The sequence below is a fragment of the Carassius gibelio genome, chromosome B5 (assembly GCF_023724105.1).
Source record: "Carassius gibelio isolate Cgi1373 ecotype wild population from Czech Republic chromosome B5, carGib1.2-hapl.c, whole genome shotgun sequence".
NCBI classification, from domain to species: domain Eukaryota; kingdom Metazoa; phylum Chordata; class Actinopteri; order Cypriniformes; family Cyprinidae; genus Carassius; species Carassius gibelio.
The window spans coordinates 43,108,945-43,132,441 of NC_068400.1; the positions used below are offsets into that span (position 1 = coordinate 43,108,945).

General features: G+C 34.8%; 7 protein-coding genes across 13 annotated transcripts; all 7 read right to left on the reverse strand.

The window, feature by feature from the left end:
- Window positions 1-7: 7 nt before the first annotated feature.
- Window positions 8-697, reverse strand: LOC127957954 (uncharacterized). The gene is made up of 2 exons (XM_052556686.1): window positions 626-697; window positions 8-512 (listed from the first exon to the last, which is right to left on the reverse strand). Exon 2 carries the CDS (start codon window positions 507-509, stop codon window positions 39-41), a length of 471 nt encoding a protein of 156 aa, XP_052412646.1. The 5' UTR covers window positions 510-512; window positions 626-697; the 3' UTR covers window positions 8-38.
- A 5,231-nt stretch (window positions 698-5,928) lies between these two features.
- LOC127957949 (uncharacterized) lies at window positions 5,929-19,037 on the reverse strand. 3 transcript variants are annotated; one of them, XR_008153900.1, is made up of 3 exons: window positions 18,891-19,037; window positions 18,131-18,775; window positions 5,929-6,219 (listed from the first exon to the last, which is right to left on the reverse strand). XR_008153900.1 is itself a non-coding variant. In XM_052556679.1 (2 exons), the coding sequence occupies exon 2, from the start codon at window positions 18,770-18,772 to the stop codon at window positions 18,302-18,304; it is 471 nt and encodes a 156-aa protein (XP_052412639.1). In that variant the 5' UTR covers window positions 18,773-18,775; window positions 18,891-19,037; the 3' UTR covers window positions 17,845-18,301. The 3 variants fall into 3 exon arrangements, 1 of the variants encoding a protein (XP_052412639.1); XR_008153899.1 differs by lacking the exon at window positions 5,929-6,219 and adding an exon at window positions 9,945-10,090; XM_052556679.1 differs by lacking the exon at window positions 5,929-6,219 and having other exon boundaries at window positions 17,845-18,775.
- LOC127957951 (uncharacterized) lies at window positions 5,929-19,037 on the reverse strand. Of its 2 annotated transcripts, none has more exons than XM_052556680.1 (3): window positions 18,891-19,037; window positions 14,283-14,958; window positions 5,929-6,219 (listed from the first exon to the last, which is right to left on the reverse strand). In XM_052556680.1, the coding sequence occupies exon 2, from the start codon at window positions 14,953-14,955 to the stop codon at window positions 14,485-14,487; it is 471 nt and encodes a 156-aa protein (XP_052412640.1). In that variant the 5' UTR covers window positions 14,956-14,958; window positions 18,891-19,037; the 3' UTR covers window positions 5,929-6,219; window positions 14,283-14,484. The 2 variants fall into 2 exon arrangements, with proteins under 2 accessions (XP_052412640.1, XP_052412641.1); XM_052556681.1 differs by lacking the exon at window positions 5,929-6,219 and adding an exon at window positions 9,943-10,090.
- LOC127957952 (uncharacterized) lies at window positions 5,929-19,037 on the reverse strand. 2 transcript variants are annotated; one of them, XR_008153901.1, is made up of 3 exons: window positions 18,891-19,037; window positions 10,091-10,761; window positions 5,929-6,219 (listed from the first exon to the last, which is right to left on the reverse strand). XR_008153901.1 is itself a non-coding variant. In XM_052556682.1 (2 exons), the coding sequence occupies exon 2, from the start codon at window positions 10,756-10,758 to the stop codon at window positions 10,288-10,290; it is 471 nt and encodes a 156-aa protein (XP_052412642.1). In that variant the 5' UTR covers window positions 10,759-10,761; window positions 10,876-10,962; the 3' UTR covers window positions 10,279-10,287. The 2 variants fall into 2 exon arrangements, 1 of the variants encoding a protein (XP_052412642.1); XM_052556682.1 differs by lacking the exons at window positions 5,929-6,219; window positions 18,891-19,037 and adding an exon at window positions 10,876-10,962 and having other exon boundaries at window positions 10,279-10,761.
- LOC127957953 (uncharacterized) lies at window positions 5,929-19,037 on the reverse strand. 3 transcript variants are annotated; one of them, XM_052556683.1, is made up of 2 exons: window positions 18,891-19,037; window positions 5,929-6,877 (listed from the first exon to the last, which is right to left on the reverse strand). In XM_052556683.1, exon 2 carries the CDS (start codon window positions 6,872-6,874, stop codon window positions 6,404-6,406), a length of 471 nt encoding a protein of 156 aa, XP_052412643.1. In that variant the 5' UTR covers window positions 6,875-6,877; window positions 18,891-19,037; the 3' UTR covers window positions 5,929-6,403. The 3 variants fall into 3 exon arrangements, with proteins under 3 accessions (XP_052412643.1, XP_052412645.1, XP_052412644.1); XM_052556685.1 differs by lacking the exon at window positions 18,891-19,037 and adding an exon at window positions 10,876-10,962; XM_052556684.1 differs by lacking the exon at window positions 18,891-19,037 and adding an exon at window positions 6,988-7,148.
- Window positions 19,038-20,234: 1,197 nt separating this feature from the next.
- LOC127957948 (uncharacterized) lies at window positions 20,235-21,872 on the reverse strand. Its single transcript, XM_052556678.1, has 2 exons — window positions 21,094-21,872; window positions 20,235-20,986 (listed from the first exon to the last, which is right to left on the reverse strand). The coding sequence occupies exons 1-2, from the start codon at window positions 21,103-21,105 to the stop codon at window positions 20,525-20,527; spliced, it is 474 nt and encodes a 157-aa protein (XP_052412638.1). The 5' UTR covers window positions 21,106-21,872; the 3' UTR covers window positions 20,235-20,524.
- Window positions 21,873-21,882: 10 nt separating this feature from the next.
- LOC127957955 (glutamyl-tRNA(Gln) amidotransferase subunit C, mitochondrial) lies at window positions 21,883-22,830 on the reverse strand (the record flags this gene model as incomplete). The annotated part of the gene is made up of 3 exons (XM_052556687.1): window positions 21,883-21,995; window positions 22,285-22,388; window positions 22,649-22,830. Coding segments are annotated over 3 exons (348 nt in total), but the record flags the coding sequence as incomplete, so codon positions are not given.
- Window positions 22,831-23,497: the final 667 nt, after the last annotated feature.

A 23,497-nucleotide genomic window follows, 5' to 3' on the forward strand; every position in this document is an offset into this window, starting at 1 on the left:
AGAACACTTTTTGGTCGTTTTTGCACACATTCGCCCGATCATCCTCCTCGCAGACGGAGAGTCATGTGAATGCTGCTTCCTGAGCTGATGTCGTATTCCTGCAACTTTTTGCCGGACTCCAGCTGTCTTCCGTTGAAAATCAGTCTCTGCTGGTCCACGGGGACTCTCTCTTTGCGGTAGATCTTAGCCTGGAGCTGATCTACGGTCTCATTGATATCCACTTCATACGTCCCGGTCTGGCCCTTCTCATTCCTGACGAACACTTGGAAAGGTCCGGGGTTGGTGATGAGCAGACTGACCACTGATCCAGAGTGCAGACCGTAACTGCTGAGGGTTCGAGACTCATCCTCAAGGCTGATACGCGAACCGTTATCGGCAGACAGCTTCTGTTTGTAAGAAGGTTCTCCGATGATCTGAGAGATGAGTTTCTTCAGTTCACAAACTGTGGCTCCACCGCTCACCTCCAGACGCTTCACATCTCCGCCCAGCAGTCTTATTATCAGCTCCATCACCTTTCAGATGAGATTAAATATAAAAGAATTAAAAACTGACAACTACAGCACCATTTAGTTACTTAAAACTGGAGTTAATGTTAATGCTCAATATTTTCATAGTGGTGGCTCACCTGTCTGGTTGTTTAAATGCTTCGCTGAATATGGCTTTCGCTGAATGTTATCTTCAATAAGTCTTGTAAGATAATGTGCCTCTGGTGAGCAAAGGCATGAATATATAAAACGTCAGCTCAAGCCCCGCCTCCAAACAAAACAATGTTTCCTTTTCAAAAACTTGCTCAGTCACTTTCGGTTTCCATTCTCACCAAATCGCTGATGTAATTCCTGAGAAATCATTGATCAACAGGATGTTCAGTGCAAAATATATATATATATATATATATATATATATATATATATATATATATATATATATATATATATATATATATATATATTATATAATAAAATCAAATATGAAATATTAATTTATCCATTCATTCATTCTTTTATTTATTTATTTATAAATCTCCTTTAGCTGAATTTACGCAGCCAGCCATCTGTCGGTCCCAAAACATTCTAAAAATAGAAATAACCTTTAAAGAACGTTCAGTAGGCCTATTGGTTCCCTGCAGGTAATTAATAATAAATAAATAAAATAAAAAAATAAAACCTTCTTGCAATGTTCTGTTTACCCGCAGATAATTTTCTAACTTGGATGCAAAACAAACAAACATGCTAAATATAACAAACAATAAAACCAACAATTATTAATAAATAAATAACCTGTAGGAACCATATGAACGCTTGGGGAACGTTCTGTTTTGTATCTTATCGCTAACCCATATTTGTTTTCTGTAATCTACATTAAAATCAGCATAGGCCTATAGTTTATACGCTGTTTATAGTTAGCCTATAGTCAGTTTATAACTGCGTATGGTTTAGTCCTTTCCTTCCTTCATCAACCTCATAAACATTCAAATTAACATAAAAAAATAAATGTAACAAAAAATAAATTAATCAGTCACCTTCTTGAGAGTTTCATTCACACATAACAGGGAATCAGAGATCTTTGGAATGTGAGAATGTTCCACCTGCTGATTGGGGAAATCCAGGTAAAGTGAAGCACGTCATACAGAGTGAATACACCTCCATTTGTGTCTACACTGCAGTTCAAGGCCACAGTTTTGTTTTCTGTTCTGGTGTCAGTTATGCCTGCTGTCCATCCATTATATGATAAAGTCTAATCAGTTCCACCTGAGACCTGGCAATCTCGTTTCTGTACTAATTATAGTATGAACAGTGTTTGTGTTTACTGCCCAGGATGAGCTTATCCTTCACTAAATATTCTGAAGACACTTTTGAAGTTAAAGAAGTATATATGGCTACAAAGTTAAAATAAAAGTTCCTTTACCAAGGAACTATTCTGAATTATTTAACATAAGAGGCAATTAATATATGTTTGGGTGCAATCTTTGTCAGTTGTGTCACAAAATGTGTATTTGTTACTAAAACTATTTCGTTCGCTTGCAGAAGTTCCTGACAATGATGTCAGGGTTTTGATTGCTGTATTTGATTAATTAAAATATATTGAGCACAAAATAATGTAAGCGGTTACTAATACTGCTATTATCTTCACTGTGAGTTGATGTACATAAATAGCAATGGGCTTGCTAATATATTTTGTATAATTTCATAGCCCGATAAATACATACAATGTTGTTTTATGACGCTTTGTTTAAAATAATTACCAGCACACACACCAAAAAAAAAAAAAAAAAAAAAAAAAAAAAAGAAATATATATATATATATATATATATATATATATATATATATATATATATATATATATATATATATATATATATATATATATATATTTTTTTTTTTTTCTGTTTTTTTTATATATATATATATATATATATATAATTCACTTAATATTATGATTTAAAGGCTCTTTACTGTATGCTAGTGTTGTAAAGAGGGTTATATTGCTGTATTTAAAATGTGAAGGGCACATTTCCATTTATAGCAGCTTTAATGTTAAGAAATAAAATATGCTTATTACTTTTTTTGTTGTAAAAATGAAGTTGCATCTTTCACAAACACACAATCAGTTTTAAATATTCATGATTGTTTTAAACTCACCCCCAGGCTTGGTTTCCTTTCCAGTGATTATTCAGCAACTTCCTGTTTCCATACTTCAGAAAAGCAGTGAGTATAATAGAATGATGCAAGATACAAACATACAGGTGTGTACAGAGCTTGAAATCTCATGGACAAGAATTACGTCATAGTGAGATTTAATGTGAAATGTTGTACTTTGTTCCCTAATGCTTCGATTATTATTACTTTTACTATTTTTTATTTAGTTATTTGTGTAACGTCCATTGACTATGCAATTATACTCAACACTCAATAATAAAGGTTCCAAGTGTGAGTTCACAGTGATGCCATATAAAACAACCATTTTTGGTTCCCCAAAGAACCTTTCGGTGAACAGATCATTAAATATTTATTTTATAATAATCCTGAATCACGTTGACTTTAGATTAGTTGGCAATGAAAACGAAAAGGTATTTCATTGACAGCTGCTTACATAGCCTTTATTTTTCATTCTGCTCTTGAGTGAATCATTGGTAAGAGGGTTTTCCCCATGATCACATGACGAGGGAAACCCAGGTGATCCAGACACACCCTACAGAGAGACACACACCCTCTAGAGCTGAACTTATGCAGCGTATCAGTCTGAGAAGACTCAACACTTTCCATTCATTATCATGTGTCTTATACCACGTTATGTGTTTGGTTTCTGGAGACGTTACCCATATGACTATGTGTGAAAATTGTGATGAAATATGTTTTACTCAAATTGCAAGATCAGTAATTCAAGTATTAATATGAGCTATAGATATTTCTTATGTTATTTTATGTATTTTATTTATGTATTTCAGGGATCCATTTTGCAAACCTGGATATATGAGGTATTCTAAGTAGGAAAGTGATTTACAGACCTGGATGTCATGTAAATTACAGTAATTAACGTCTACTTTCTTTTTCTTCATAAAGAATTAGCATTTACTATAGTTATGTCAGGCTTTTTGGGAAAACGTATTCACAAAAACATGAGAACCACAAAAAAAAAAAAAAAATTTTTTTTTTAAAAAAAAGGTCAAAACTAGAACTTTCTTCAAATGATTGGAGTTGAAGCTCTGTGTTGTGAGAGAAGTGTAAGGGAGTGGGGCGAGAGGCGCGTGCGACATTTCACCTCTGGGTCTCTCTCAAATGGAACGGACAGGGCGGGGGTGGACGGGGACGGGGGATCCACACTAGTAATATAATTAATAATAGGCTAAAGTCAGTCACACACCTCGACTTTCTTCCAAATAACCCACATTTCATTCATAATGTTATAATACAGGCCTATAGTTCCTGCAAATGAAACTAGGTAATACAAAACGATTATGCGGTCATCAAGGTGAATTGGTTTAGTCTTGACTTCTGGTCCTGAGTGACAGTTGGGGGGATGGGAAATCTGTTGATTGTCGAGTGCCAAATAAACAGAGATGGAGAAGAAAATGTCAAAGCCAGGTTCCCAATTGCGAAAAAAAAAGAAAAGAAGAAGAGGAGAAACGAGCAAAAGATAAAGGTATGCAACTTTTGTCTCTGTATGATTACAGTATCCATTTCATGAATGAAGGGCTAATGTTAATTGGTGGTGGGTATAACTCTTTGTTAGCCTTTTTGCTATGATGCTTGCTATGCTTATACAACAATAATTTGGTTTCAACTCAATCACGAGATCTAATTTATAATATTGTGCTTTGCAAAAAAACTGTTAAAAGTTCAGTTATCATTTCCATCAGTTGGTTTAACATTAGGCCCTGTAAATAACCAACAGCATTTTATTCCAGTAGGAATTCCTGACAATGATGTCAGGGTTTTGATTGCTGTATTTGATTAATTAAAATATATTGAGCACAAAATAATTTTAGCGGTTACTAATACTACTGCTGTTATCTTCACTGTGTGTTGATGTACATAAATAGCAATGGTCTTGGTAATTATTTTGTATAATTTCATAGCCCGATAAATGCATACAATGTTGTTTTTATGACGCTTGGTTTAAAATAATTACCAGCACACACACACCAATAAAACATGTATAAAATAAAATAACATTTATATAATATTATGATTTAAAGGCTCTTTACTGTTTGCCAGTGTTTTAAAGAGCGTTATATTATTCTGTTTAATATGTGAAGGGCACATTTCACACTGCATTTATAGCAGCTTTAATGTTAAGAAATAAAATATACTTATTCCTTTTTTTGTTAGAAAAATGAAGTTGTCTCTTTCACAAACACACAATCAGTTTTAAATATTCATTATTGTTTTGAACTCACCCCTTCGCTGAGTTTCCTTTCCAGGGATTATTCAGCAACTTCCTGTTTCCATACTTCAGAAAAGCAGCGAGTATAAACATGATGCAAGATACAAACTTGGTGTGTTTTATTTGTGTAATGTCCATTGCAATTATACTCAATAAGAAAGGTTCTAAGCATGAGTTTTGAAGTGAAGTGACATTCAGCCAGGATTCATGCTCTGCTTTTAACCCATCCAAAGTGCACACACACACAGCAGTGAACACACACACACACACACAGTGAACACACAGCCAGAGCAGTGGGCAACAGTTGGGGGTTCAGTGCCTTGCTCAAGGGCATCTCAGTCGTGGTATTGAAGGTTGAGAGAGAACTGTACATGCACTCCACCCACAATTCCTGCCGGCTCGAGACTCAAACTCACAACTCTTCGATTGCAAGTCCGACTCTCTAACCATTAGGCCACTACTTCCCTTTTCACAGTGATACCATAGAAAAGAACCATATTTGGTTCCCCAAAGAACCTTTCGGTGAACAGATCATTAAATATTTATTTTCTAATAATCCTGATTCACGTTGACTTTAGATTAGTTGGCAACGAAAAAGAAAAAGGTGTTTCATTGACAGCTGCTTACACAGCTTTCATTTTTCATTCTGCTCTTGAGTGAATCATTGGTAAGAGGGTTTTCCCCATGATCACATGACGAGGGAAACCCAGGTGATCCAGACACACCCTACAGAGAGACACACACCCTCTAGAGCTGAACTTATGCAGCGTATCAGTCTGAGAAGACTCAACACTTTCCATTCATTATCATGTGTCTTATACCACGTTATGTGTTTGCTTTCTGGAGACATGTTACCCATATGACTATGTGTGAAAATTGTGATGAAATATTTGTTTACATAGAGCTATGTTTTCCTTAAATTGCAAGATTAATAATTCAAGTAGGCTATTAATAGCATTTACTATAGTTATGTCAGGCTTTTTGGGAAAACTTATTCAGTAATTCACAAAAACATGAGAACCACAGAACAAAAAAACTGGAACTTTCTTCAAATGATTTGAGTTTTTATTATTATAGTCACAGTGAAAGATCATTCATCATGATCAAAGATACAGTTATATACAATGGAATTATCCTCATGAGTTCTGAAGAGGGTTGGGCTACACTTTATTTTAAGGTGTCCTTTTTACACTGGTGTACTGAGTAATATTGATTAACTACATGTACATTTGGTTAAGGTTAGGATTAGGGTTGACTTGGGGATACTTGCATGTAATTATGCAGAATTTACTGTTATTATAATAGTCAGTACATGTAACATGTAACAAGGACACCTGAATGTGTTCCCCTGAAGACATCTGCAGATAAATAGCCAACAATGGAATTGCATGAGTTCTTAAGACATTATTAAAAAACACACATTTTGATAGCGAGCATAACAGGTCTATCGTATTTAGCTACATCATTAACAAATCTAAAGAGAACAGTTTTTAGTCCTTTTTGCACACATTCGCCCGATCACCCTCCTCGCAGACGGAGAGTCATGTGAATGCTGCTTCCTGAGCTGATGTCGTATTCCTGCAACTTTCTGCCGGACTCCAGCTGTCTTCCGTTGAAAATCAGTCTCTGCTGGTCCACGGGGACTCTCTCTTTGCGGTAGATCTTAGCCTGGAGCTGATCTACGGTCTCATTGATATCCACTTCATACGTCCCGGTCTGGCCCTTCTCATTCCTGACGAACACTTGGAAAGGTCCGGGGTTGGTGATGAGCAGACTGACCACTGATCCAGAGTGCAGACCGTAACTGCTGAGGGTTCGAGACTCATCCTCAAGGCTGATACGCGAACCGTTATCGGCAGACAGCTTCTGTTTGTAAGAAGGTTCTCCGATGATCTGAGAGATGAGTTTCTTCAGTTCACCAACTGTGGCTCCACCGCTCACTTCCAGACGCTTCACATCTCCACTCAGCAGTCTTATTATCAGCTCCATCACCTTTCAGATAGATTAAATATAAAAGAATTAAAAACTGACAACTACAGCACCATTTACTTAAAACTGGAGTTAATGTTAATGCTCAATATTTTCATGGGTATGCAGCTTACCTGTCTGGTTGTTTAAATGCTTCGCTGAATATGGCTTTCGCTGAATGTTATCTTCAATAAGTCTTGTAAGATAATGTGCCTCTGGTGAGCAAAGGCATGAATATATAAAGCGTCAGCTCAAGCCCCGCCTCCAAACAAAACAATGTTTCCTTTTCAAAAACTTGCTCAGTCACTTTCGGTTTCCATTCTCAGCAAATCGCTGATGTAAGTCCTGATAAATCATTGATCAACAGGATGTTCAGTGCAAAAACTAAAACAAAAAAAAATATTATTATTAATAATAATAATAAAATCAAATATGAAATATTAATTTATCCATTCATTCATTCTTTTATTTATTTATTTATAAATCTCCTTTAGCTGAATTTACGCAGCCAGCCATCTGTGGGTCCTAAAACACTGTAAAAGTAGAAATAACATTTAAAGAACGTTCAGTAGGCCTATTGGTTCCCTGCAGGTAATTACAAATAATAATAATAATAATAATAATAATAATAATAATAAACCTTCTTGCAATGTTCTGTTTACCCGCAGATAATTTTCTAACTTGGATGCAAAACAAACAAACATGCTAAATATAACAAACAATAAAACCAAAAATTATTCATAAATAAATAACCTGTAGGAACCAAATGAACGCTTGGGGAACGTTCTGTTTTGTATCTTATCGCTATCCCATATTTGTTTTCTGTAATCTACATTAAAATCAGCATAGGCCTATTTATATGCTGTTCATAGTTAGCCTTAGTTTATAACTAAGGTAAAAAAATGTAAAATAAATAAAAGAAAAGAAAAAAACAGTCACCTTCTTGAGAGTTTCATTCACACATAACAGGGAATCAGAGATCTTTGGAATGTTAGAATGTTCCACCTGCAGATTGGGGAAATCCAGGTAAAGTGAAGCACGTCATACAGAGTGAATACACCTCCATTTGTGACGACACTGCATTTCAAGGTCACAGTTTTGTTTTCTGTTCTGGTGTCAGTTATGCCTGCTGTCCATCCATTATATGATAAAGTCTAATCAGTTCCACCTGAGACGTGGCAATCTCGTTTCTGGACTAATTATAGTATGAACAGTGTTTGTGTTTACTGTCCTGGATGAGCTTATCCTTCACTAAATATTCTGAAGACACTTTTGAAGTTAAAGAAGTATATAATGGCTACAAAAATAAAAAAAAAGTTCCTTTACCAAGGAACTATTCTGAATTATTTAACATAAGAGGCAATTAATATATGTTTGGGTGCAATTTTTGTCAGTTTTGTCACAAAATGTGTATTTGTTACTAAAACTATTTCGTTCCCTTGCAGAAGTTCCTGACAATGATGTCAGGGTTTTGATTGCTGTATTTGATTAATTAAAATATATTGAGCACAAAATAATGTAAGCGGTTACTTATACTGCTGTTAACTTCACTGTGAGTTGATGTACATAAATAGCAATGGTCTTGGTAATTATTTTGTGTAATTTCATAGCCCGATAAATGCATACAATGTTGTTTTTATGACGCTTGGTTTAAAATAATTACCAGCACACACACCAATAAAACATGTATAAAATAAAATAACATTTATATAATATTATGATTTAAAGGCTCTTTACTGTTTGCCAGTGTTTTGAAGAGTGTTATATTATTCTGTTTAATATGTGAAGGGCACATTTCACACTGCATTTATAGCAGCTTTAATGTTAAGAAATAAAATATACTTATTACTTTTTTGTTGGAAAAATGAAGTTGTCTCTTTCACAAACACACAATCAGTTTTAAATATTCATGATTGTTTTGAACTCACCCCTTCGCTGAGTTTCCTTTCCAGGGATTATTCAGCAACTTCCTGTTTCCATACTTCAGAAAAGCAGCGAGTATAAACATGATGCAAGATACAAACTTGGTGTGTTTTATTTGTGTAATGTCCATTGCAATTATACTCAATAATAAAGGTTCTAAGCATGAGTTTTGAAGTGAAGTGACATTCGGCCAGGATTCATGCTCTGCTTTTAACCCATCCAAAGTGCACACACACACAGCAGTGAACACACACACACACACACAGTGAACACACAGCCAGAGCAGTGGGCAACAGTTGGGGGTTCAGTGCCTTGCTCAAGGGCACCTCAGTCGTGGTATTGAAGGTGGAGAGAGAACTGTACATGCACTCCACCCACAATTCCTGCCGGCTCGAGACTCAAACTCACAACTCTTCGATTGCAAGTCCGACTCTCTAACCATTAGGCCACTACTTCCCTTTTCACAGTGATGCCATAGAAAAGAACCATATTTGCTTCCCCAAACAACCTTTCGGTGAACAGATCATTAAATAATTATTTTATAATAATCCTGAATCACGCTGACTTTAGATTAGTTGGCAACGAAAAACAAAAAGGTGTTTCATTGACAGCTGCTTACACAGCTTTCATTTTTCATTCTGCTCTTGAGTGGATCATTGGTAAGAGGGTTTTCCCCATGATCACATGACGAGGGAAACCCAGGTGATCCAGACACACCCTACAGAGAGACACACACCCTCTAGAGCTGAACTTATGCAGCGTATCAGTCTGAGAAGACTCAACACTTTCCATTCATTATCATGTGTCTTATACCACGTTATGTGTTTGCTTTCTGGAGACATGGTACCCATATGACTATGTGTGAAAATTGTGATGAAATATTTGTTTACATAGAGCTATGTTTTCCTTAAATTGCAAGATTAGTAATTCAAGTATTAATAGCATTTACTATAGTTATGTCAGGCTTTTTGGGAAAACTTATTCAGTAATTCACAAAAACATGAGAACCACAGAACAAAAAAACTGGAACTTTCTTCAAATGATTTGAGTTTTTATTATTATAGTTACAGTGAAAGATCATTCATCATGATCAAAGATACAGTTATATACAATGGAATTATCCTCATAAGTTCTGAAGAGGGTTGGGCTACACTTTATTTTAAGGTGTCCTTTTTACACTGGTGTACTGAGTAATATTGATTAACTACATGTACATATGGTTAAGGTTAGGATTAGGGTTGACTTGGGGATACTTGCATGTAATTATGCAGAATTTACTGTTATTATAATAGTCAGTACATGTAACAAGGACACCTGAATGTGTTCCCCTGAAGACAAGTGCAGATAAATAGCCAACAATGGAATTGCATGAGTTCTTAAGACATGAAGAAAAAACTCACAATTTTAACAGGGAGTATCATATTTAGCTACGTCCTTAACAAATCTAAAGAGAACAATTTTTAGTCCTTTTCGAGAACAGTTTTTAGTCCTTTTTGCACACATTCACCCGATCATCCTCCTCGCAGACGGAGAGTCATGTGAATGCTGCTTCCTGAGCTGATGTCGTATTCCTGCAACTTTCTGCCGGACTCCAGCTGTCTTCCGTTGAAAATCAGTCTCTGCTGGTCCACGGGGACTCTCTCTTTGCGGTAGATCTTAGCCTGGAGCTGATCTACGGTCTCATTGATATCCACTTCATACGTCCCGGTCTGGCCCTTCTCATTCCTGACGAACACTTGGAAAGGTCCGGGGTTGGTGATGAGCAGACTGACCACTGATCCAGAGTGCAGACCGTAACTGCTGAGGGTTCGAGACTCATCCTCAAGGCTGATACGCGAACCGTTATCGGCAGACAGCTTCTGTTTGTAAGAAGGTTCTCCGATGATCTGAGAGATGAGTTTCTTCAGTTCACCAACTGTGGCTCCACCGCTCACTTCCAGACGCTTCACATCTCCACTCAGCAGTCTTATTATCAGCTCCATCACCTTTCAGATAGATTAAATATAAAAGAATTAAAAACTGACAACTACAGCACCATTTAGTTACTTAAAACTGGAGTTAATGTTAATGCTCAATATTTTCATGGGTATGCAGCTTACCTGTCTGGTTGTTTAAATGCTTCGCTGAATATGGCTTTCGCTGAATGTTATCTTCAATAAGTCTTGTAAGATTATGTGCCTCTGGTGAGCAAAAGTATGAATATATAAAGCGTCAGCTCAAGCCCCGCCTCCAAACAAAACAATGTTTCCTTTTCAAAAACTTGCTCAGTCACTTTCGGTTTCCATTCTCACCAAATCGCTGATGTAAGTCCTGAGAAATCATTGATCAACAGGATGTTCAGTGCAAAAAAAAAAAAAAAAAAAAAAAAAATATATATATATATATATATATATATATATATATATATATATATATATATATATATATATATATATATATATATATATATATATATATATATATATATATATATATATATATATATATATATATATATATATATATATATATATATAAATAATAATAATAATAAAATCAAATATGATATATTAATTTATCCATTAATTCATTCTTTTATTTATTTATTTATAAATCTCCTTTAGCTGAATTTACGCAGCCAGCCATCTGTCGGTCCCAAAACATTCTAAAAATAGAAATAACCTTTAAAGAACGTTCAGTAGGCCTATTGGTTCCCTGCAGGTAATTAATAATAAATAAATAAAATAAAAAAATAAAACCTTCTTGCAATGTTCTGTTTACCCGCAGATAATTTTCTAACTTGGATGCAAAACAAACAAACATGCTAAATATAACAAACAATAAAACCAAAAATTATTAATAAATAAATAACCTGTAGGAACCATATGAACGCTTGGGGAACGTTCTGTTTTGTATCTTATCGCTAACCCATATTTGTTTTCTGTAATCTACATTAAAATCAGCATAGGCCTATAGTTTATACGCTGTTTATAGTTAGCCTATAGTCAGTTTATAACTGCGTATGGTTTAGTCCTTTCCTTCCTTCATCAACCTCATAAACATTCAAATTAACATTAAAAAATAAATGTAACAAAAAATAAATTAATCAGTAACCTTCTTGAGAGTTTCATTCACACATAACAGGGAATCAGAGATCTTTGGAATGTGAGAATGTTCCACCTGCTGATTGGGGAAATCCAGGTAAAGTGAAGCACGTCATACAGAGTGAATACACCTCCATTTGTGACGACACTGCAGTTCAAGGTCACAGTTTTGTTTTCTGTTCTGGTGTCAGTTATGCCTGCTGTCCATCCATTATATGATAAAGTCTAATCAGTTCCACCTGAGACCTGGCAATCTCGTTTCTGGACTAATTATAGTATGAACAGTGTTTGTGTTTACTGCCCAGGATGAGCTTATCCTTCACTAAATATTCTGAAGACACTTTTGAAGTTAAAGAAGTATATATGGCTACAAAGTTAAAATAAAAGTTCCTTTACCAAGGAACTATTCTGAATTATTTAACATAAGAGACAATTAATATATGTTTGGGTGCAATCTTTGTCAGTTTTGTCACAAAATGTGTATTTGTTACTAAAACTATTTCGTTCGCTTGCAGAAGTTCCTGACAATGATGTCAGGGTTTTGATTGCTGTATTTGATTAATTAAAATATATTGAGCACAAAATAATTTTAGCGGTTGCTAATACTACTGCTGTTATCTTCACTGTGAGTTGATGTACATAAATAGCAATGGGCTTGCTAATATATTTTGTATAATTTCATAGCCCGATAAATGCATACAATGTTGTTTTATGACGCTTTGTTTAAAATAATTACCAGCACACACACCAAAAAAAAAAAAAAAAACTGAAAAAAAAAAAAAAAAAAATATATATATATATATATATATATATATATATATATATATATTTGTTTTTTTTTCTGTTTTTTTTTTATATATATATAATTCACTTAATATTATGATTTAAAGGCTCTTTACTGTATGCTAGTGTTGTAAAGAGGGTTATATTGCTGTATTTAAAATGTGAAGGGCACATTTCCATTTATAGCAGCTTTAATGTTAAGAAATAAAATATGCTTATTACTTTTTATGTTGTAAAAATGAAGTTGCATCTTTCACAAACACACAATCAGTTTTAAATATTCATGATTGTTTTAAACTCACCCCCAGGCTTGGTTTCCTTTCCAGTGATTATTCAGCAACTTTCTGTTTCCATACTTCAGAAAAGCAGTGAGTATAACAGAATGATGCAAGATACAAACATACAGGTGTGTACAGAGCTTGAAATCTCATGTACAAGACTTACGTCATAGTGAGATTTAATGTGAAATGTTGTACTTTGTTCCCTAATGCTTCGATTATTATTACTTTTACTATTTTTTATTTAGTTATTTGTGTAACGTCCATTGACTATGCAATTATACTCAACACTCAATAATAAAGGTTCCAAGTGTGAGTTTTCACAGTGATGCCATATAAAACAACCATTTTTGGTTCCCCAAAGAACCTTTTGGTGAACAGATCATTAAATAATTATTTTATAATAATCCTGAATCACGCTGACTTTAGATTAGTTGGCAATGAAAACGAAAAGGTGTTTCATTGACAGCTGCTTACATAGCCTTTATTTTTCATTCTGCTCTTGAGTGAATCATTGGTAAGAGGGTTTTCCCCATGATCACATGACGAGGGAAACCCAGGTGATCCAGACACACCCTACAGAGAGACACACACCCTCTAGAGCTGAACTTATGCAGCGTATCAGTCTGAGAAGACTCAACACTTTCCATTCATTATCATGTGTCTTATACCACGTTATGTGTTTGCTTTCTGGAGACATGTTACCCATATGACTATGTGTGAAAATTGTGATGAAATATGTTTTACTCAAATTGCAAGATCAGTAATTCAAGTATTAATATGAGCTATAGATATTTCTTATCTTATTTTATGTATTTTATTTATGTATTTCAGGGATCCATTTTGCAAACCTGGATATATGAGGTATTCTAAGTAGGAAAGTGATTTACAGACCTGGATGTCATGTAAATTAGAGTAATTAACGTCTACTTTCTTTTTCTTCATAAAGAATTAGCATTTACTATAGTTATGTCAGGCTTTTTGGGAAAACGTATTCACAAAAACATGAGAACCACAAAAAAATAAATACTTTTTTTTTTTTTTAAAAAGGTCAAAACTGGAACTTTCTTCAAATGATTGGAGTTTTTATTATTATAGTCACAATGAAAGATCATCATGATCAAAGATACAGTTATATACAATGGAATTATCCTCATGAGTTCTGAAGAGGGTTGGGATACAATTTATTTTAAGGTGTCCTTTTTACACTGTAATTATACATTAAAGTAGGCTACTGAGTAATATTGATTAACTACATGTACTTTACTGTAAGGTTAGGATTAGGATTGACTTAGGGTTACTTGCATGTAATTATGCAGAATTTACTGTTATTATAATAGTCAGTACATGTAACAAGGACACCTGAATGTGTTCCCCTGAAGACATCTGCAGATAAATAGCCAACAATGGAATTGCATGAGTTCTTAAGACATTATGAAGCAAAAAAACTCACAATTTTAACAGCGAGTATCGTATTTAGCTACATCGTTAACAAATCTAAATGGAACATTTTTTTGTCCTTTTCAAGAACAGTTTTTGGTCCTTTTTGCACACATTCGCCCGATCATCCTCCTCGCAGACGGAGAGTCATGTGAATGCTGCTTCCTGAGCTGATGTCGTATTCCTGCAACTTTCTGCCGGACTCCAGCTGTCTTCCGTTGAAAATCAGTCTCTGCTGGTCCACGGGGACTCTCTCTTTGCGGTAGATCTTAGCCTGGAGCTGATCTACGGTCTCATTGATATCCACTTCATACGTCCCGGTCTGGCCCTTCTCATTCCTGACGAACACTTGGAAAGGTCCGGGGTTGGTGATGAGCAGACTGACCACTGATCCAGAGTGCAGACCGTAACTGCTGAGGGTTCGAGACTCATCCTCAAGGCTGATACGCGAACCGTTATCGGCAGACAGCTTCTGTTTGTAAGAAGGTTCTCCGATGATCTGAGAGATGAGTTTCTTCAGTTCACCAACTGTGGCTCCACCGCTCACTTCCAGACGCTTCACATCTCCACTCAGCAGTCTTATTATCAGCTCCATCACCTTTCAGATAGATTAAATATAAAAGAATTAAAAACTGACAACTACAGCACCATTTAGTTACTTAAAACTGGAGTTAATGTTAATGCTCAATATTTTCATAGGTATGCGGCTCACCTGTCTCGTTGTTTAAATGCTTCGCTGAATATGGCTTTCGCTGAATGTTATCTTCAATAAGTCTTGTAAGATAATGTGCCTCTGGTGAGCAAAGGTATGAATATATAAAGTGTCAGCTCAAGCCCCGCCTCCAAACAAAACAATGTTTTCTTTTCAAAAACTTGCTCAGTCACTTTCGGTTTCCATTCTCAGCAAATCGCTGATGTAATTCCTGAGAAATCATTGATCAACAGGATGTTCAGTGCAAAAACAAAAAAAAATATTATTATTAATAATAATAATAAAATCAAATATTAAATATTAATTTATCCATTCATTCATTCTTTTATTTATTTATTTATAAATCTCATTTAGCTGAATTTACGCAGCCAGCCATCTGTGGGTCCTAAAACACTGTAAAAGTAGAAATAACATTTAAAGAACGTTCAGTAGGCCTATTGGTTCCCTGCAGGTAATTACAAATAATAATAATAATAATAATAATAATAAAAAACCTTCTTGCAATGTTCTGTTTACCCGCAGATAATTTTCTAACTTGGATGCAAAACAAACAAACATGCTAAATATAACAAACAATAAAACCAAAAATTATTCATAAATAAATAACCTGTAGGAACCATATGAACGCTTGGGGAACGTTCTGTTTTGTATCTTATCGCTATCCCATATTTGTTTTCTGTAATCTACATTAAAATCAGCATAGGCCTATTTATATGCTGTTCATAGTTAGCCTTAGTTTATAACTAAGGTAAAAAATGTAAAATAAATAAATAAATAAAATAAAATAAAAAACAGTCACCTTCTTGAGAGTTTCATTCACACATAACAGGAAATCAGAGATCTTTGGAATGTGAGAATGTTCCACCTGCAGATTGGGGAAATCCAGGTAAAGTGAAGCACGTCATACAGAGTGAATACACCTCCATTTGTGACGACACTGGAGTTCAAGGACACAGTTTTGTTTTCTGTTCTGGTGTCAGTTATGCCTGCTGTCCATCCATTATATGATAAAGTCTAATCAGTTCCACCTGAGACCTGGCAATCTCGTTTCTGGACTAATTATAGTATGAACAGTGTTTGTGTTTACTGCCCAGGATGAGCTTATCCTTCACTAAATATTCTGAAGACACTTTTGAAGTTAAAGAAGTATATATGGCTATAAAGTTAAAATAAAAGTTCCTTTACCAAGGAACTATTCTGAATTATTTAACATAAGCGGCAATTAATATATGTTTGGGTGCAATCTACTTCTTCATCAGTTTTGTCACAAAATGTGTATTTGTTACTAAAACTATTTCGTTCGCTTGCAGAAGTTCCTGACAATGATGTCATGGTTTTGATTGCTGTATTTGATTAATTAAAATATATTGAGCACAAAATAATTTTAGCGGTTGCTAATACTACTGCTGTTATCTTCACTGTGAGTTGATGTACATAAAGCAATGGTCTTGCTAATTATTTTGTATAATTTCATAGCCCGATAAATGCATACAATGTTGTTTTATGACGCTTTGTTTAAAATAAATACCAGCACACACACCAAAAAAAAAAATAAAAAAAAAAAAAAAAAAAAATATATATATATACACACACACACACACACACACACACACATATATATATATATATATATATATATATATATATATATATATATATATATATATATATATATATATATAAAATTCTCTTAATATTATGATTTAAAGGCTCTTTACTGTATGCTAGTGTTGTAAAGAGGGTTATATTGCTGTATTTAAAATGTGAAGGGCACATTTCCATTTATAGCAGCTTTAATGTTAAGAAATAAAATATGCTTATTACTTTTTTTGTTGTAAAAATGAAGTTTTCCTTTTTCACAAAACACACAATCAGTTTTAAATATTCATGATTGTTTTAAACTTACCCCCAGGCTTGGTTTCCTTTCCAGTGATTATTCAGCAACTTTCTGTTTCCATACTTCAGAAAAGCAGTGAGTATAACAGAATGATGCAAGATACAAACATACAGGTGTGTACAGAGCTTGAAATCTCATGGACAAGAATTACGTCATAGTGAGATTTAATGTGAAATTTTGTACTTTGTTCCCTAATGCTTCTATTATTATTACTTTTACTATTTTTATTTAGTTATTTGTGTAACGTCCATTAACTGCAGTAATATGCAACACTCAATAATAAAGGTTCCAAGTGTGTGTTTTCACAGTGATGCCATATAAAACAACCATTTTTGATTCCCCAAAGAACCTCTCGATGAACAGATCATAAAATAATTATTTTATAATAATCCTGATTCACGTTGACTTTAGATTAGTTGGCAACGAAAACGAAAAGGTGTTTCATTGACAGCTGCTTACACAACCTTTATTTTTCATTCTGCTCTTGAGTGAATCATTGGTAAGAGGGTTTTCCCCATGATCACATGACGAGGGAAACCCAGGTGATCCAGACACACCCTACAGAGAGACACACACCCTCTAGAGCTGAACTTATGCAGCGTATCAGTCTGAGAAGACTCAACACTTTCCATTCATTATCATGTGTCTTATACCACGTTATGTGTTTGCTTTCTGGAGACATGGTACCCATATGACTATGTGTGAAAATTGTGATGAAATATTTGTTTACATAGAGCTATGTTTTCCTTAAATTGCAAGATTAGTAATTCAAGTAGGCTATTAATAGCATTTACTATAGTTATGTCAGGCTTTTTGGGAAAACTTATTCAGTAATTCACAAAAACATGAGAACCACAGAACAAAAAAACTGGAACTTTCTTCAAATGATTTGAGTTTTTATTATTATAGTCACAGTGAAAGATCATTCATCATGATCAAAGATACAGTTATATACAATGGAATTATCCTCATGAGTTCTGAAGAGGGTTGGGCTACACTTTATTTTAAGGTGTCCTTTTTACACTGTTATACTGAGTAATATTGATTAACTACATGTACATATGGTTAAGGTTATAGGATTAGGGTTGACTTGGGTATACTTGCATGTAATTATGCAGAATTTACTGTTATTATAATAGTCAGTACATGTAACAAGGACACCTGAATGTGTTCCCCTGAAGACAAGTGCAGATAAATAGCCAACAATGGAATTTCATGAGTTCTTAAGACGTTATGAAGCAAAAAAAAAAAATTTTAACAGCGAGTTTCGTATACATCATTAACAAATCTAAAGAGAACACTTTTTGGTCCTTTTTGCACACATTCGCCCGATCATCCTCCTCGCAGACGGAGAGTCATGTGAATGCTGCTTCCTGAGCTGATGTCGTATTCCTGCAACTTTCTGCCGGACTCCAGCTGTCTTCCGTTGAAAATCAGTCTCTGCTGGTCCACGGGGACTCTCTCTTTGCGGTAGATCTTAGCCTGGAGCTGATCTACGGTCTCATTGATATCCACTTCATACGTCCCGGTCTGGCCCTTCTCATTCCTGACGAACACTTGGAAAGGTCCGGGGTTGGTGATGAGCAGACTGACCACTGATCCAGAGTGCAGACCGTAACTGCTGAGGGTTCGAGACTCATCCTCAAGGCTGATACGCGAACCGTTATCGGCAGACAGCTTCTGTTTGTAAGAAGGTTCTCCGATGATCTGAGAGATGAGTTTCTTCAGTTCACCAACTGTGGCTCCACCGCTCACTTCCAGACGCTTCACATCTCCACTCAGCAGTCTTATTATCAGCTCCATCACCTTTCAGATGAGATTAAATATAAAAGAATTAAAAACTGACAACTACAGCACCATTTAGTTACTTAAAACTGGAGTTAATGTTAATGCTCAATATTTTCATGGGTATGCAGCTTACCTGTCTGGTTGTTTAAATGCTTTGCTTAATATGGCTTTCGCTGAATGTTATCTTCAATAAGTCTTGTAAGTCGCACCGCTTCTGGTTACAGTGCGCAAAGGCGTGAACAGCCTTTATAAAGCGTCAGCTCAAGCCCCGCCTCCAAACAATGTTTCGTTTCCATAAACTTGCTCATTCACTTTCGGTTTCCATTCTCAGTAAATTCACAGGATGTTCAGCGCAAAAAAAAAAAAAAAAAAAAAAAAAAAAACGAACTCAACAACAATTCAGATATGAAATATTCATTCAATTCAATTCATTCATTCATCCATTTATTTATTTATAAATCTTGTTTATATATTAACTCAGCCAACTATTTGTGGGTCTATTTGGGAAACTAAAAATAGAAATAACCCTTATATAAAGTTGAAGGCCTACATTCTTAGATGACTAATAGTTTAGTCCTTTCCTTTCTTTCCTTAATCTACCTCATAAACATTACAATTTACTTAAATAAATGTAACAAAAAAAAAATAAAAAATGAATTAGTCATCTTTCATTCACACATAACAGGTAATCAGAGATCTTTGGAATGTGAGAATGTTCCACCTGCTGATTGGGGAAATCCAGGTAAAGTCATACAGAGTGAATACACCTCCATTTGTGACGACACTGCAGTTCAAGGCCACAGTTTTGTTTTCTGTTCTGGTGTCAGTTATGCCTGCTGTCCATCCATTATATGATAAAGTCTAATCAGTTCCACCTGAGACCTGGCAATCTCGTTTCTGGACTAATTATAGTATGAACAGTGTTTGTGTTTACTGCCCAGGATGAGCTTATCCTTCACTAAATATTCTGAAGACACTTTTGAAGTTAAAGCAGCTTATATGGCTACAAAACTGAAATAAATTTAAATTATGAAATTCAAAAAGTATTTATTATGAACATGAAAGGCAATTAATATATGTTTGGGTGCAAGCTGCTTCTTTGTCAGTTTTGTCACAAAATGTGTGTTTGCTGGGTCAGTTAAAACAACAATAATCTGTCAAATATTTAATATAAATATTGACAAATTTAGCATTCACATCAATCAATAAATGAACCGAGACGTCTGACTTCAAACTGAGACTGAATTATCCCCCACAGTCAAATAACGGTGTTCCAAATATTTATTTACAATTTGTGTAAATGAGTTGACAGTTCATGACAGACAATATTAGCAGTTACTTAAAATAATATTAATAGAAAGTCACATAACAACTCACCAAAATGTGATTTTTTTTTAACGTAACTTATTTTCTGTTTTGAGTTATGGTGTGAGGCAGTGGCATAACAAGCCAATAAAACATACAAAATACACAGGACTAGTTTAAGTATTTACATTTTATTTAACAACAAATGTTGGCCAGCAGCACATATGTAGAAATCTTAAACTGAAACTCTATGAGTAAAGTTACACTTATTCCAGATTGTATCAGTTTAATAAATTACATAACTACATTAAATCAAAATGAAATAAAATTAATATTCTGACACTAGATATTAAATGGAATAGGTGATAAACAGGCATAAATACATGACATTTCTATTTTAGAATATTTATATATTTATTAATGAATTGGATCATTTCTTAATCCTGGTCGCGCTGATCTCTATTAACCTCCTCGGAGCCGGAGAGTCATGTAAATGGTGTCTCCTGACTTGATGTTGTAGTCTTGCAACTTCTTGCCAGCCTTCAGCTTTTCGCCTTGGTAAATCAGTATCTGCTGGTCCTTTGGGACTCCCTCTTTGTTGTAGACCTTAGTCTGGAGCTGATCTACGGTCTCATTGACAGCAACATCATACGTTCCTATAATGCCTTTTTCATTTTGAACAAACACCTGAAAAGGTCTGTCGATGACCAGGATCATAACTGAGCCTGAACGCAAACCGTATTCGCTGAGTTTCCTGGAATCAAGGTTGAAAATGGAACGGTTCTCGTCAGAAAGCCTCAGTTTGGAAGGAGGCTCTCTGAAGAGCTCAGAAATGAGCTGCTTGAGGTCTCCAACCGTGGCATCACTTCTCACTTCCAGACTCCTCTCATCTCCTCCCATCACTTTGATTTTCAGTTCCATTACCTGTCAAAATATGAATTACAAGCATTAAAAACTATCAAAGCACCCTCAGCTTATTTGAAATCAGTTTACCTAGATGCTATTTGTGTTAATATTTTCTTGCGACTTACCGAGCTGTTCATATCATCTGCTGAATAATCTATTTGAAGTCAGGTAAATCACTCCAGCGTTAAATAAGGAGTCTCTGGATGGAGGTGAGCATTTAAAGCCTCAACTGAAGTCCCGCCCATAAACAATGATGTTTCGTTTCTGAAAACTTCACAACGTCACTTTCTGTTTCCATTCCACCTGAGCACGGGTGAAGGCCTGTCATTGTTCAGCAGATTATTGTTTAGCAACAATGCATGCTTATTCAGTTACATCAGAACCAAACCCAGAAACATTCATCATTATCTATCTATCTATCTATAGATATAGAAGACAATCTGAATTATGTGCATAGCCTATATATACAGAATTCTGATTGTTTTTATGTATATTAGACAAATAAAAAAAAGTGTCAGAACAAAAAATGTTTGGATTATTCTGTTCATTCACATTTGTTTTGTGAATGAAATTATGATTATTTGACTTTCTGTAACATGTCCTTCTTGTTGTCTATTTCTTAGATTTGTTTATTTAACTGTGTTTTTATTTGTGTTTGCTTTATTTAACCCTCTCAAGGCAGGTGTTGCAGATTTGCAACAGTTAAAAACGAAAAACCTTATTACTCCAGATACATATTTTATGTATCTGGAGTACTAAAAACTACTAAAGGTTACTAAAGTTACTAATTTACTAAAACTTAATTTGAGCCTGAGAGGGTTAAGCAAATCAAAATAAAGAGACCATGAGTGAAAGAAAGGCATCATCCATTTCCTTAAATATGTTTGGAACATTACAAGACATAGTACACAAGATAAAAATAAATATTTATTATAATGAAAGTCAGATCTAATGTTACATTTCAGTCAAAATTCAGAGTCTTTAAGCATAGCAGATCTCTCTTCTCTCTTAGGCAGTGGGATGTTCCCTGCATTAAAAAAGAAATATTGATTATTCATAAGCAGTACACATAATCACTTAGTTATATATACATATATTTAATAAAAAAAAGCACAAAGAAAATTTAACCAAGACACCTCTGTTCTAATCTGGCAGGCAGTATAATTTAAACAGTGAATTCTAGTTCAGGCCTTCTCTGGTTAAATCAATAATTTATATAAAAACCTCAATACTAAATGTTAGAATGGAGATAGATTTGTTCTTAAGTTCTCAAAGAACATCTTGTCTTTTTAGTAACATGTTTAGTTTTTTTTTACCTGGAGGTGCAACAAAGTACTCCTCTACAGTGTGTTTGGCCAGCTGGAGCAGCTCCTCCGCACATTCACCCTCTCTTACCAAATCATCTCTCAAATACAGCTCTCTGCACACAACAGCAAGTTCAAGGGAAAACACTGTACTTTGAGCAAACCTACTTTGAGTGTCTGGGAAGAGCAACCACCATTTTCCATTGAGAAAATATAGCAAACATAAATATGGTTTTGAACAATATTTACAGTCAACAAATGAAAACACCATCAAAAAAGGTCTTATTTCAGTGGATGCCCCTAAACTGAGGGGTAAGACTAGCACACTGTCACACTTGTAAGAGTTGATGTGAGCATCAGCAGGATTCTTAAGTACCTGTCCTCTAGAACTGAATCCATCGGCTCCACGCCATCAGTATTAATGACATGAAGCTGATCAGCGAATCGAATGGCTTTCTCCAGACAGTCCACCCCTTCTTTACTGCCAAAGTCAACGAGGGCTAATCTCTCCAATTTGTCCACTAAATCTGGGGAGACTCTTGTTGGCTGCAAATAAAATTAAACATGGTTATATTGTTATGTCTTTTAGAAAAGCATAAATTCTTCATTTTTATATCTGAATGAGATTGATTGCCAAGTACTCTTAAAAACTAAATACTGAATATATATATATATGAACACCAATCAAAGTTCTATAATAAATGTGCGTTTTTGAATGTTTATATATAGGCCTAGTTATATATAATGTATGTACAAAACATGCACAAATTAATCTATAAATAGAAATAATATTATGTTTTTAATTAATGTAATCACTGTTTAGGGCATAACTTTGCACATAATCATCACAGTGGCGAGCAGCTCAGTTTCTGAACTATGTTTTTCTGCAGCCATCTACTGCAAGGTTGAAGAAACATTGTAAATAATGTCAAAGTAAAGCTTTATCTTTATGAGGGCATCTGTTACTAATGCTCCAGTCATGCCACTTTTTGCTGAGGTTGTCAACTAGGTAAGGAGAAATATGTGGTGACAAAATTGTCGGAGGTGCACATTTTGCCCACCTGCCCCATACTGTCGTGTCTTGTAAATAACTGTATTTGCGTGCTTTTTCTGAAAACCCTAAACCAACTTTGCATGTATAAAACTCACTGGTACATCAGTGTTCCGCTCGCTCCCTCTAGTGGTTTATACATCAATAACAACCCATACCTGTTTTCAGTATTTC

Bases quoted from the DNA above. Each gene is read 5' to 3' on its own strand.
- LOC127957949 (XM_052556679.1), bottom strand. From the start codon at position 18,772: ATGGAGCTGATAATAAGACTGCTGAGTGGAGATGTGAAGCGTCTGGAA.
- LOC127957954 (XM_052556686.1), bottom strand. From the start codon at position 509: ATGGAGCTGATAATAAGACTGCTGGGCGGAGATGTGAAGCGTCTGGAG.
- LOC127957951 (XM_052556680.1), bottom strand. From the start codon at position 14,955: ATGGAGCTGATAATAAGACTGCTGAGTGGAGATGTGAAGCGTCTGGAA.
- LOC127957953 (XM_052556683.1), bottom strand. From the start codon at position 6,874: ATGGAGCTGATAATAAGACTGCTGAGTGGAGATGTGAAGCGTCTGGAA.
- LOC127957952 (XM_052556682.1), bottom strand. From the start codon at position 10,758: ATGGAGCTGATAATAAGACTGCTGAGTGGAGATGTGAAGCGTCTGGAA.